This window comes from Rhinichthys klamathensis, unplaced genomic scaffold (genome assembly GCF_029890125.1).
Source record: "Rhinichthys klamathensis goyatoka isolate OS25496 unplaced genomic scaffold, OSU_Roscu_1.1 h1tg000557l_1, whole genome shotgun sequence".
NCBI classification, from domain to species: Eukaryota; Metazoa; Chordata; class Actinopteri; order Cypriniformes; family Leuciscidae; genus Rhinichthys; species Rhinichthys klamathensis.
The window spans coordinates 2,061,040-2,076,619 of NW_026607025.1; the positions used below are offsets into that span (position 1 = coordinate 2,061,040).

Consider the following 15,580-nt stretch of genomic DNA (forward strand, 5'->3'; position numbering starts at 1 on the left):
ATAAAAACAAAATATCTTGCAAAATATACATATATATATATATTCATGGGAGTGGGTGGAGCTAAATAGCTGCGACTCTCTGATTGGTGGAATTCTCTGCACAGCATCATGGGTAATGTAGTTTTTCACCACGAATTCAGCTGTTAAATTTTTATTTTTATTTTATTTTAAAACTAAACCGTCAATTATCAACCTTGTTGCTCACTACAGAGTGAAAAATCCCTATAGAGAAAATGAATGGAGTTTTTACTTCCGAAACCCAAATGTTGCACTCTATATACAGTGAATTGGAACAGGATTTTGGACCAATGAGATTTCAGAGGGGGCAACTATACGGGCAACTCACAAAAATTTTACGTTCAGCATTTTTTTTGACACTTTTTTTCTTGCAATGCGCCTGGATAAGACACGGTGTCACGATTTGATGTTTTTAAGAGATAATTGCGTTTTAGCAAACTAATGCGTAAACAACTCCTGTCACATGACCAGTTTTTGGCATCAGATTAGCGTCTGCACCTGCTAACACGCAGATAACATCATTCGCACACCTGACTCTGTGAGTAATGAATAAAAAATATGAAAAAGTAACAGGCAATCTGAAAGACTGATCTAACAGGCATTTAAATAAAATTCAAAACGGGAAGATGAAGATATACATGGTTTATCAAAGGCAACTGCATTGTTGGTTTCTGGGGTTAAAAGTGACATTTTTAAGTGCAGAAGCGAGAATGTCCTGTTTCTCTTGCAAATAATCCTGTCTGGAACTCAAAAATTCCAACTTTGGGAGTAAAAAAGCGTTTGCATATCCGTCCGCAGGAGTGTTGTGTCTCCATTGCAGTCCAGAGGCCAAAGGTCAGGCTCTAGAGGCTCTCGTACATGCGAAGGGTTCTCTCTAACTGCTGACCTACGCGCTGGTAGAAGGCGATCTGTTGGCGGAGATACGCCTGCATCATCTCTTTGAAATCCACCTCCCTGCGCTGGTGGAAGTGGTTCATCTCGGCCTGCAGGGCGAATCCCACAGTCCTGCAGCGTTTGCGAATGCCGTCTGCTTCTTCTTGGTCCATCTTCCCCTCGTCGCTCATACGCTGAGACTCTTTTACTTTTGCAAAAGCACCTGAAAAGAAGCAAAATTGAAATGTTTTGAAATATATACACTAACTACTAGTCAAACACTAGCAATGGCGCTGAAGAAAACTTTTAAATATGTATATTTTTAGCACACAGCTAGGCTTCTACTAACCAAAATCAGACTGATTTATCAAATATATTTACAAAAGTTTGCACAAAAGGAAACTATAGGCAATTGATATCCATGTATCAGACTGATTTAGCTAATAAAAACAACAAATAAATCAATAATTAAACATACTACATATATTTAATAACATATCATTTTAAGTTGTTGGAAATATTGGGTAACCAGGGATACTTTTTTTTTAAATATTGTGAAAATTTCTCATTTAGGGTCATGAACGTCCCTGTTTTGACATTCCCTGTAAACGTTTCTGACGATTCACAAAAAAATTCTGACGTTTTCATGTTTGCCGGTCAATTTGACTCACAATTACATGGTTAACCACAGCTGCACAGACCATTTACATTTATGCATTTAGCACACACTTTTAACCAGAGAAATGTACACTGCGTTCAAGGTGTACACTTTTTTTTTTGATCATTTCAAGAATGTTAATTTCACTGCGAATCGAACACATAATTTTGGCGTTGTTAGTGCCATGCTCTACTGTTTGAACTTCAGGAATCACACACAAATGAAACAAAAACATTTATATGGTTCTTTTATTTTTAAAAATGGTTAAAAAAAAGTTAAATACAGGTTTAAAAATAATTTGTTATCTTTGTTATTTTTGTTGTAATGCTTTGATTTTTTAGTTTTTGATCGTGTGATTTTTTTTGTTTCAAATTCAGGGTCAATTTGACCTGCAAAGTAAAAATTCTTTCCCAGAATTTAAACATAACAAGTGTTAAACTTTACATTACATCACAGTTGTTTGTCTAACACTTTTTCTGCATAGCGAACGCCAAACGAGACTCCAATATTAGCAAAAAAATACGAAATTCTTCTTAAATGTTCACAGCTCAGTGAATCTCAGGGTTTTTTTTTACTTGTCAGATAAAAGTGCCTTTTGTCCCATATTTGCTTCACGTTTCCAGCGTAACCGGTTCTAATCATTCACGTCCTGTTGTGACAGAACAAACCACTCGCACGCTCATGAGAATCTGAACGGAGCCGCTGAGTCACAGGACTCGCAGAGAAACACGACTGAATCTGGAGACCTGAACAGACAGATCCCCTAAATCATCACATCTGTAGCACAGAACACAGAGACTGTCTGGGACAGCACGAGGGATTAGATGTATGACTGATCACAGGTCAGTGTTTGACAGTGCTCTACACGCCTGTAATCTGACCAGGAAGTCCAGTCCTGTGTTCTTTGTGTTTGGGATTTGATACACAGCAATTTATTACTTTATTTCCTTTCAGTTCACAGACTGACGGATTACAAACCCACTGTGAAAACACCACATAGAACAAAAGAGTACAGGCAAATGAAAGCTCAGAGACCGTATGCAAAGACCTTGTGTTTGCATTCCCTCACCGAACATCTAAAATAAGAAAATATTGTGCCCCGTAAACAAGGTCGTGGTTTGCATATTTATTTTTGGAAATCATTTCTAACCACACGGAGTAAAATGGCTGATTGTTAGACTTTTTGTAGCATTTTGTCCTGGGGAATGGAATTTCCAACACATAGGAAACATAAATCATGCTTTGGCAAATCATAATTATGAGATAAAAAGTCAAAATCGAAACATACTAAGTCACAATAATGGCATTACGATAAATGCGAAATTATGACACTGTCAGGAATATGAGATGAAAAGTAAAAAATTGACATGAAATTATGACAAAGTAATTTTGACTTTTTCTGTAATAAAGACTTGCGTCGTAATTTTGGCTTTTATCTCATCATTTCAATTTATCTCAATTATGACTTGTCTTGACTTCCATCACATACTTATGACTTAGTAAGCCATTTCAACTTCATCTAAAAATGTCCACTTTTTATCTTATAGCCTAATTTTGACTCATCTATGAAAATAAGTAGAAAATAAGTCAAAAACGTTCTTAGTATATCATCATTTTGACTTTTTAATCTCATAATTATACAAATTATTTATGACTTAGTATGTCATAACTTTGACCATCTGATCACATAATTATCACTTAGTATGTCATAATTTCAACTTTATCTCAAAATTTCAATTTTTATCTTATAATTTCAACTCATTCATGTCATTATTATGACAAATTATGACATGTTAAAAATAAGAGTCACATTTTTTTCTCATAATTTTCACTTTTTATCTCATAATTTCAATTTCTCATAATTATGAATTAGTATGTCATAATTTCAACTTTATCTTGAAAATATCCAATAAGAGGGCTGCCAATTTTGTCATATTCGGCTGGTCATGTGATCTCAACATGGCGACCCACATATAATATAAAATAAAACTGCTTATTATACAGTATTATGCTACTGATATTTATCTCATATGAATGCACACCATTTAACACTCTGTATGCAAATGACATGTAAATGTCCCTCTGTAATGATTGGCTAATCTCCGCATACTGGCATAGTTCCCTTTCAAGGGAACTCGAGCTGCGTCGAGACGCTGTGGGAACGCCCCTGCGTGATTGCGTCGTGAAGCACGTGTATAATCAGTCCAATGGAGAGATGAGACGCCATCGGCGGGTGACGTCATCGACCAGGAAACTATAAAGCACACCTGAAAACAGACCGCGCTGGCTTCTGTGCCTTCAGCAAGCGCTCTGTGTGATTCTGTCTCTGTCTATTTATTGTTGTTTGTCCACAAGCATATATATATATATTAGACAGGAGTATGGAGAGCAAACAGCCTTGGATCGTGTGTTCGTCCCTGCCAGCGCTTCATTACGAGTGGGGACACACGCGTCGCGATTCGTGTGTTGTTTGTTTGGGAGTGGAGCATGCACGGTCAGCTCTAGTAAATTGGGGCTGACAGTGTTCATTCATAAATTCCCGACGTGTAACATATGCACTATGGAGAGTTTTAGCTCTGCTCTTGTTGGCTTTCTTCTCGATGGAATCTCATATCTTGGTCTAATAAAACATTGGTACCTAGTCAACCGTTCTCTGAGATTTGTTTTCATGATAATCGAATGTAAAGAGTTTTATCTCTAAAAACTGTTTAGCGTATAACGCTAGTAATGGGGGCATTTAATAAGTACAAAGAAATCGCTAGTTAATACCACTAACAAGGCTCAAAATAGCCCCACACGAACACAGTAACATAATGAGGGTCCCTACATGCAAAACGAAGCCTTGAGAACTGTGTAAGTGTACAGACCGTTTAATAAGAAGATAAAGATAAAGACTAATCAAACCACGAACGACGTGCTAAGTGAGCTGAACTGTATGGATGGCGTTCGTGGTTTGATTAGTCGAGACTGTTTCCCAAAGATGGCTCCTGTCTGTATACACGAAGTGGACTGTCTTTATCTTTATCTTCTTATTAAACGGTCTGTACACTTACAAAGTTCTCAATGCTTCGTTTTGCATGTAGGGACCCTCATTATGTTACTGTGTTCGTGTGGGGCTATTTTGAGCCTTGTTAGTGGTATAAACTAGCGATTTTGTTTTACTTATTATATGCCCCCATTACTAGCGTTATACGCTAAACAGTTTTTAGAGATGAAACTCTTTACATTCGATTATCATGAAAACAAATCTCAGAGAACGGTTGACTAGGTACCAATGTTTTATTAGACCAAAGGTTCCTTTTGCGCCGGAGTTCTCCTTTAAGTACTAAAAAGCCATTGACATTAAAGAGAGCCGTAATATGACAAAAAGCAAAGGAAAACAACCTATTTTCCATGATGTTTTTCTTCCAAGAGGACAATGAAACAGTAGGGTGATTTTTTCACGACGGAGATACAGAATAAGTGTCCAGCGGTACCAGGCACGGTCCAGCACTGACTCTCTGTTCACTCCAACACACACACGTCTGCAGGACTGAATTCATCAAAGCCATGCTCAATATGACAGATGTTTTATAATATCTCACATGCAAAACGCAAGATGTTTATTTAAAGAGACAGAAATTACAGTCTGAATGTAGAATTATAATTTATTCCTGTGATAAAAACTGAATTTTCAGCATCATTACTCCAGTCTTGTGTAACATGATCCTTCAGAAATCATTCTAATTCGCTGAATTGTTGCTCAAAAAACATTTCTGAAATATCAAAGTTGTGCTCACATTTCTATCATTCCAAACATTTGGTTTTGTTCACTTTCTTCTGTGATGTTCAGTAAACAAAACTTTAAAAGAGGGTTTAATTAGATTCGTCCTCTATAATGGACCACAGGCATGCTCAACATTACCGCACTCCATGAATGACAGGAATTAAGTGAATTCCTCTTCTGTATTTTCTAACATGCAAAACTTCATTGTACGTGTGCTAACAGAGCCATTAAAAGAGGAAGTTGAGCATCCGTAAATGTCTGCACATCACTTTTTGTGGTCAGTGACTGTCTATTTATTTGTTTTCCCTATATAAACACTAGTATATATATGGCTTCTGTTTACTCTGAGGGAAAGTCTCGAGGCTTTCAGATGGAAAACGAACTCCCTTAGCCACCTAAATTATTTTCTGGGGGTATTTCAGTCAGTGTCTAATCAAAAACCATACAGCTTATTGATTTACAGAGTATTAACCAGAAAAATAGTGTCTTCTGAATTATATAATAAAATTTCAAGTCATTTAAATTAAGCAAAATGTCAAAGTAAACATTTCTGTAGTGCTTCCAGCTAACCAATTAGCTTGCAAAGCTAACATTTCCTACACAAGTTACTTCAAGTAAACATAACAAATCGTTGCAGCTCTTCATACTCTCGATATGCAACATACTTGTGTAATACTTTCTTAAATTAGTAAAACCTCAATCTGATATCACAAACAAACTAAATATAATATACCACATAGGCTAGCATGACGCTAATTGCTGTCAGAATTAGGATCAGTGTATGATCTGAGCTTTCTCTCAGTCTCTGAGGTGAAACGAATGTTAACAGCACAAAGAATAACTGACCTGAAGCCTCAGAGCTGCATTTAATGTGTCTAACAGCACCGCCGCGGAAACACAGAGGAATTTCAGACTGGAAAAAACAGTCACAGCTCAATTTATCCCAGAGCAAATTCTCAGACACCAGAAGGGCAGAAACAAACCATAAAGGTAGGCCAAAAAAATTGCACAAGCATGCTATTCAAGCAAAAACACTTGTACAAAAAGAAGTATTAGGTTAATGTAAATGTTTGCTTTCAACAATTAAGTTTTATTACTCTGCTAGGACGCCTGACATTTCATACATCCAGTACACTTGACCACTTTATTAGTTTTTACTGATCAAAACCTGAACTGATCATGAAAGTAATAAGTATAAATAAACTCGAAGATGCATTTGACTGCAAAACTCAAACATTAAATGCCAAAAAGAGCATTCAATAGGCAATTTAGCATTAGCATAAGCATCATCACAAAAGTGATGCTTTAAAATCACATTTGGAGCACTTAAAAGTAGGTCAGAAGAGTGAAATTGGTTGTCAAAAATATCTGAAGAATGTCGGCAACCAAACAGTTGATGGCACCCATTGACTTCCATAGTATCTTTTTTTCCATACTATAAAATCAATGTGGTGCATCAACTGTTTGGTTACCCATATTCTTCAAAATATCTTCTTTTGTGTTCAGCAGAAGAAAGAAACTCGTACAGGTTTGGAACAACATGAGGGTGAGTAAATGATGACAGAATTTTTGGGTGAACTATCCCTTTAATTCCTTAAGTGTGGCTAAAGTATTACATAGTGAGTAAAATCTAAGTTAGCTCTGTGTTTTCAGCTGCTCCATTATTACAGGACAGGTGTGAAGCGATCATATGCAGTCTTGCCTCTCCTGTTCATCCACACACGCTTACACTTCTTGATTATTTAAGACGCATGCATGAAGTACAAAACCGGCTCAGTTCCTGCAAGTTAGCCATGAGTTACTCAGAGATGGAGAGGAATTCAAGGTCTTGCCCTGACATGTTATTCCTCTTTATTTCAAAGCTAAAAGCAACAAAAATGCACAACTCTGACGGGGGTGTGCGTGTGTGAGAGTGTGTATTACTGGCAATAAAATCAGACCAACACCCATAAAAGCCAAAGAGTTCATGACTACTGTACACGCGGAGCCCGAGGCCTGGAACGCCTTTTGTTTTTACTCGTATTTTTCATTCTCTCCCTATTTGCTAAGGTGGGAGATGTTATGGATTAAAATCCAAATTCATTTCCCACTGATTTTGGAAGACCTAAATATTTCCATAGCCTTTAATTCGAGGAGTCGGTCGGGTTCAAGCTGACTTCTGGACGTCAGGTCAAGTGTCCTGGCGTCCCACGGCGGATCTGATTACAGCTCTTTGGCTGGGATGCGCAAAAGCCGAACTGAGCGTGCTCAGAGAGGGCTGTTATTATTTCCCTGGGTCATGTGTTGTTTTTCCTCAGTTCATTGGTTCTCTTTGATCTCCCAGTGCTGTCGTGCGGATCACAAGAGAAACAGATGCTCAATTTTAAGATATCGCAAAGTCAAAACGTTAGACAACTAACTGTCCCCTACAGGATGAGCCCCTTTAGGATGTCCTTATGTTTTTTACCTACAGCAAAGATAAAACTAGCATTTTATCAGATTTACTACTTGCTTTAATAAATGTTATTGGTCATATTGTGCACCTTATTTTAAGTCTTCTTGCCACTAAAATACATTTTCTGCTGACATAATCAATATAAATAATATAAATAAGCCCTGATATTTAGGGATGCACCAATATGATTTTTTTTAAATAAATCCAAATCCAAATTTTTATATAATATTTGAGAGCCTGATTACAAAAACAAAAGTCTCACCATCCCAAGCACACAATTATAATGATCTTCTCATCATAATTTTATGACAAACTTGCGCTGCACGTTGCACTTAACTGTGTTCTCCTTTTTCAAAGTGATTCCAATCATATTTCAAGCAATTCAAAACCATCACGCACCTGACGTGTCTCAGCGGAAGAAAATAATACATTATTTATCAGCTTTAATATATCAGCCAAATTGTCTTATCAGGCCGATAACGATAACATTAAAAATGAACATATGTCGGCCAATAACAATATGGTGGCCGATGTATCGTGCATCCCTAATTATTGTTATATATAGATTACTATAAAGAAATATCATAGCCTAACATGTTTCTATACAATCAAATCTCTAAATATTTTTTAAAATATTAAAAAGTGGTAACCTGCAATTGTTACCTATTTTTAAATCCATAAAAACTAGTTGTGTTGGTATAAATGAATGTATTTCGGTTGATTCAGCAATAATAAATAATAAAACTGAAATATATAACTAAAACAAATATATTAAACACTATATACACATACATAAAATATCTACATATAAATACCTTCATATAAATAGCTTTTTTATATATGTAAATATATGTATATTACGTTAAAAAACTAAAAATAACTCAAATATTCATCAAAACTATAATTATATGTCAATGATACTAAATCAACACTGATTCAAGGGATTAATGAGCAAATTAAATATTGAACTTAAGTCAAACATCAATGATGATTCAACAAATAGCTAAATCTGCCTGTGTCTAACATCAGCAGCGCAATATACTAAACTCTAATCGACTTCTATTGTAGGAGGCTTGTTTTGTGTCCATTAGTTGCCATTAGCAACTTGATTATTTAAAAACACCATTATCCATTGTACACTAAGATCCATTGTGTCTAAACATGAACAGTAATCATGTTACGACCGTTATATAGGGTGTGGACGTGAAACTGGAGCAATCGTACTGGCCTCCTTTCAACACACTCACATGTCAATTGTTTGCTTAGGGCGGTTGTTTGATAAGCACTAACTAATTCTGGAGAATAATGCTATACTTTAACAAACCTAAAAGGCACAATAATGATTTAAGGACTCTGAAATCACTACTACTTTATGGGAATAAATCTATATCCCATTGATTCCAAATGATTACCCGTAAATCTGGGATCTGGCATGTGCCTCGGTCATGTGACTCATCACGCCTTCAGCAAACTAACTCCGTAATAAGGATATCAACACAGCATTAACCGGTTTAACAACATTAAATCCTCCCTTTGATTACAGTTACCGACAGACATCACTGAATCAGACCCGTCTTTGCACTCTTTCTGCCTACAAAGCAAACTGCATGTTCAGTTTTGCTGGTATGTCTTTTGAGGGAGAGATTTTGGAGATTGGCCCGGTCCAATTCAAAGTGGCTGAAATCTTAAACAGGACCTTTAAACATTAAAAAAGTGCATTGCTTATTATCTTTAACTAAATTCAAGCTGCATGACTTTATGCATTAATGAACTGATGATGATGATGATGATGATGAATACAAATAAAGTGGTCAGAAAAGCATTAATATTCACTACCAGGCAAACGTTTGGACACAGCTACGACTATTGATTGATTGATTGATTGATTGATGACCACTATATATATATATATATTCACTGCCCGGTCAAAACAAAAAAAAAGGTTGCTGTTTGGATTTAAATAGGCAAATGCTTAAGAGTCTATGATTGGATCATTATTGCAGTGATTATTATGTTTCTAGCATGTTATATGTTTGGCAAGAGTTCTTCTAATCCTAATTAATGGAGTGTGTAGCTTTACATTTCATAAACAGACATGTAGGAAGACACATCATGATCATATTCCAGGATGACAATGTCAAGATTCATCAGGCTCAAACTGTGAAAGAATGGTTGTGAGGAGCTTGAAGAATCATTTTCACACATGAATCGTCTCCTCTGAGTCCAGATCTTAAATTCACTGAAAGTCTTTGGGATGTGCTGGAGGAGACTTTACAGAGCGCTGGACTCTTGCATTGTCAATGCAAGATCTTGACCAAAAATATATAAACCTCTTGATAGAAATGAATGTTTTGATGTTATTTACATCAAGAGGTGCATACATTTTTGGTCAAGATCTTGATCTTGCCATGTTGTGTCTTCCTACATGGTTGTTGAAGAAATGAAAAGATACACACTCCATCAATTAGGGATAGAAGAACTCTTGCCAAACATATAACATGCTAGAAACATAATAATCACTGCAATAATGATCCAACCATAGTCATTATGAAGAATGAATATCTGTAAGAGTCTATTTATTTACCTTTATTATTATTTTGCCATTCACACTTGCTAAACATGACTGGATAGGAATAGGATATGCACAAATATTAAGGGCTTAAGATGAGGCTTAAGTGCCTGTTTACAACTGGTCACTTCATGCGTTTTCTCTGACCGGATAGCTCTCAGATCGTGAAAACACCAGGTGTAAATGCCCTCGAGATGGATTTAAATCCAATCACTGATTTGAGACGCATTTCAATCAAAACTAGACAAGTGTAAATGCATCTGGTTGTTGAAGCCACATATGTAAATTTTACTCCTCCCAAAATGGTACAAAAGAAATGCGTGAGAGCGTGTTGTAGGCTAATGGTAAACAGATATGACAGTGCTACTGTAACAGCTGAAGATCTCTTCAGCAAGCCAAAACACACAATCATCTTCATTAAAAACAGTGAGGCTAAATTATTTCACCAATGCTGATGCTGCTTACTCTCCTCTTGAAATTAGCTCATGATTAATAAAATGCAGTAGTTCCTAACTATAGCTTTCATTGACGTGATTTGGATTTGAAGATATGGATTTATATTTGTTTTGCGGAGACATTTATGTGGCCATGTGTAGATGGAACAGTTTTAACAAATTGGACAGCTGTCCGATCAGTGGAAATGCATGAAGTGGCCAGGTGTAAACAGGCCCAAAGTGAGTCCAGATTTCATCCCGTAGAGTAAATACTGGCGTTTACTATGCGTCACGATGCCAGCATATGTTAAGTCTGAGCTCTCATGAGCGAGACATTCTTAACATCACTATGACATTCCACAGAAGGATCATAATGAAAGTGGAAGCTTGTCTGAGCCACAAACTGATTGAGCTTTAATGTCTTGGACTTGAGTGCACTGATTAATCACACTATTTCCCTCACTTCCTGTGATTTAGAGGATGCTTCCCGTCAGGAGCAGGGCCAGAGCTTTCTCTTTCTTAACTCCCTGTAAGTGTCAGATGCATCACTTTTCAGCTTTAAAATGTCTCTGCAAATCACCTGACCTGACATCATCTACAACAAAATTCACTCCAGTCCACACTGCGAGGCCCACCAACCCCTGCTCATAAATAACAACACGTGTGATTGGCTGCCTACAGGCATGATGTCACTGGGTCAGTCCAGCTGCGTGCCCCACATTTGAGCAAGTCAGTAGGTTCAGAAACAAGCACTACGCACTAAACTAAGGGGTGTAGAAACTATTTTAAAAGGTTGAGGTGATGCAATGAATGGCAAATGCTGAATTTCAACACCCATGTGCAAAATACAAGTGTTTAACTCATTTATCAGCAAATCTCTTTAACTCTTTCCTCACCAGTGTTCAGCCAGAGCCAGCATTTTTAATCATTTTTACAAAAGTTTCATGGCCCCCAGAATATGTTGATGTATGAATATCTGAACATACAATATGTCAAAAGAAAGAACAGACCCTCTGATAAAAAAATAAAAAAAGTTTGAGAAAATCGTGTTTTGTCAAAGACTACTGGATCTGTGGATCATATTCAGAACGATGATCAAAACATAGACGGAGTAGATCGAGTCCATCAACACCCCAAAGCTTCAGTCCTATAACTCATCCTGGGTCGACTTTTGATTCAGTAACATTAGCCAGTTTTGATTTCTATGTTGTTTAATGTTGATGATTGCGTTATCATCTGCTATCCCTTGTTTCTGCTTCTTCGCACGTTTTGAAAAGGAGATTCAGAACTTGTACAGAAGATGCATAATAGCGCCCCCTACCGTATAAGAGTGAAAACAGGACATTTTCGTCAATGGCGGGAGTAAAAAAATTAAAAAAAATTTTTTTATTAATATTTTATTTGATTTGAGTTAATGTAACAGAAGAAAGAAACTCTGAAAGAGAGTCAATCGTGTGTGAACTAGTGCTGTCAAATCGATTAATCGTGATCGTTAATCGCATCTGACATTTATAAAAAATGATAAATATAATATATACACACATATATTATATAAGCACAAACTTTTCTGCTAGATGCGATGAATCGCGATTAATCGATTTGACAGCACTAAGGTGACCTAAGTTAGGTTTGTTCGAGCTCACGTTACCTTTCTGCAGGTGGATGATGTCTGGAAAGTTGGACAGCAGGCCCTGATACAGCGACAGTTTATCCAGCATCTGAAACAGGTCGTATTTGGGCTGTTCGGCGAACATCTCCCCGATGTTCTCGTAGGTGCGGCCTGTGTGCGAGATGGCGTTGCTCAGGGCGTCCGAGCTGTAAGGAGGGTCCAGCAAGAAGGACTGGCTGATGGACTGGAAGCCGTTCCCCAGCCTCTGGAACTCCTTCCGAAATCCTCCGAGGTGTTTGCGGACTAGTTCCGACGCGACGTGCGTCAACTGCATCACGCTGTCGTCCATCTTTTTGGCGAACGCCTTGAAGGTGTCAACGCGCTCCTCCACGTCCTGAAGGTCCTGGTGCTCGTTGGGAATCTGGAAGGTGAGCATGAAATGAGCCCCGACCATCTCGTCCTTCTCTGCCCTCCTCTTCCCGAGTTTCCACTGTTTGTCGTCTCCGCACATGAGGAAGTGTTCGAAACCCTCATATTGAGACAGCACCGGGTGGCTCGTCATGTGGTCCATCCATAAAATGAGCCTCCTCTTCCTCTTATCGATGAAGTCTTCCTCGAACCGTCCCGTGGCCTGTTTTTCAGGGAGGTGCGGCACGGAAATCACCGTGAATTTGTGCAGTAGTCTATTGTACAGCCAGTCAAAGTGCTTGTAGCGGCGGTAAACCGGCCTGGCAATGTGACTGGGGGTCACGCGGTACGAGATGTACGTCTTAATGCCTTTGAACTTCGTCTGTTTGGTAGGGTCTTCAATGGAACAGGAGAAGGGTTGAGGGCTCTCCTTCCACTGCGGCCCCCGGGGGCCCATTTCGATGGAGTACGACTCTGCGATCTTAGCCATCATGGGAACGTCGCCAAGTACGAAGGCCTCCACACCTGAGCGCACGAAGCTGGAGAATCGGTTCAAGTTTCTGCCCACCATGCTGCCCTTCCTGTTGCTCGACATGCTGTCCTGACGCTCCATGTGTGGCTTGGTCCGGTAGTGGACGTTGGGGTTGGAATATGGACTTTGGGAATGTCCATTGGCACCAACCCCTCTCCGAGGGTCTTCATCCTCAACCACCGTTGAGGTTTCATCCCAGTCGTCCCAGTCGTCATCGTCGTCACTCGGCGGGGTCGGGGTAGTTGTGTGGATGTACGACAAATCCTTACCAGGAGAGCTTCCAGGTGAACTGAGGGATTGATCCGTCAGGTTGGACCCGGATCGGCGCCGAATGATCTGGACGTACGAGGCAGGAAACAAGCCTCGCTCTCCTCGGCTGTTCTCCCCTTGTAGCCAGCCGTCCACAGAGTTCTCGTCGAAAATAACAAGCTCTTCGCTCTCCTGGATGCTTATCTCCTCCTTGTTCTCACTTTGGAAAGTGTAGAGGGCTTTGGCTCTCAGGGACATTTTTGTAACTTTTGCAAGACAGATGCAAAGAAAATGGGCCACAAAAAAATTTCCCTTACGTCATATCAGACTGCAAATCTAAGAAAAAAGGGGCTTAGATAAATTAAAATTTAACTGGGTATGTAGTACAGCAGTATTTATTAATGTATTCATAGCACTTTAATAAAACTAGTAGTTTTGAGGGTGTTGGTAAATACCATTCTTCAAGATAAAGATCTTCAAGCCTTTTTAAAGTTACTGACCACAAAGAAGACAACAGAAATCTTAATTTTCCTCGGAAATAATATCCGATATTCTACATTTGATAAAGAGTTACATGTTGGAACTCCCTGTCAGGTTGTTATTCTCCAACTTCCCTTAATTTATGTCGTTTCATTATTCCCACAAAACCAGAATCTTCAGCCGCAAAAAAATAAACCCATAAATCCACAAATCCCGTCCAGCAGAACTGAGACACCGGCAAACACATTCAGTTCAGTGCCTCATCATAACAAAAGTTTTAGCCATCTTGCATGCTGTGAAAATATTTAAAAACAAACAGCTGTTTTGCAACTCCGGCTGAACTAAACTCCAGATGAAAACATTATACCAACATTCCGTCCCGGACAGATATGAGAAATAAACGTATCCTTTGCATTCCGCCAACAAAAGAACAAAAACTTCATCTAAAGCATCTGTATAATCCCCAGATCCAGTTCAAATCGCTGTGCACTCAAAGTATTTCCTTCGAGGTGTGATTCACCAGGCTAAGAGTTTTTCATAAAGTATTTCTTTACTTTGAGCAGAAACGCAGTAACTCTTTCCATGACGTGACGATCGAACAATGAGAGTCGCGCAGTTTAGTGTGAGATTTACAGTCACGTTTGTGGCGCCGCCCGACGGTCAAGAAAACAACTGAAGGATCTGACTGAAACAGTTTCAGGTCAACTCAAAACACATCCGATTGAATACAGTAACTCACCTAGATAGTGTACAATACCTTGTAGTGACAAATGATGGCGTTGTTACCAATGACAATGAGGCAAAACGTTTTGAGGGCGCAGGGCGTCCGAATCTGCCATTCAGCCACATTCAAATTTTAGGACGTTTGTTTGTTATCGGAGACATTTGTTTATAAGAAAGTATAATATTTTAAATATAAAATTTCAAATGATTACATTGAAATCCGCACAGAACTCTTTATTTAAAAAAAAAGTTACATAATAATCATAAATACTCTTATCCAATAATCACAAATGGCTGTGATTGGTCTATCCTAATACAGCGATGAGAAAACTAACAAGTACCACGTGACAATAGGCAAAGCCAAATGGGTGGAGCTTGACGTCCAGCTCCACCTCTGTGAACCTAGTGAAGCGCCAATCAAGCGCCACTCACTGGCTGTTGACATTATTGCAAGCCCTTCGAACACTAACCTAATGAAAAACATGTTTATTGCTGAAAAACCCCCAAAAACAAACAAGAGAAAGAATTGCATGCAATTTAAGATGCTAGCATATAATAATGCCTTACCCTTTTCTAATATTTTTTTATGATTTTTCAGCATGCGACGAACGGCGTGAACAAACTTACAAGTGATCTGTGCACTCCTACCTTGTTTTTTAAGGCTACCGGTATGTAGGCTATTTGTGAATTCATTCTAATCATATCTAGTTGATTAATGTAATACACCGTACCAAATGTTGCTGAAATTATTTCTATTAATCTTCATCATCCAAAATACACAGCTAACATAGTCAATCTTTAATAAACAAGATATTAATAATACTAAA

At 38.3% G+C, this 15,580-nt stretch overlaps 1 protein-coding gene across 1 annotated transcript; it reads right to left on the bottom strand.

Annotated features, from left to right (window-relative positions):
* Positions 1-220: 220 nt before the first annotated feature.
* Positions 221-14,650, bottom strand: snx33 (sorting nexin 33). Its single transcript, XM_056239285.1, has 2 exons — positions 12,401-14,650; positions 221-1,114 (listed from the first exon to the last, which is right to left on the bottom strand). The coding sequence occupies exons 1-2, from the start codon at positions 13,806-13,808 to the stop codon at positions 861-863; spliced, it is 1,662 nt and encodes a 553-aa protein (XP_056095260.1). The 5' UTR covers positions 13,809-14,650; the 3' UTR covers positions 221-860.
* Between the last annotated feature and the right edge of the window lie 930 nt (positions 14,651-15,580).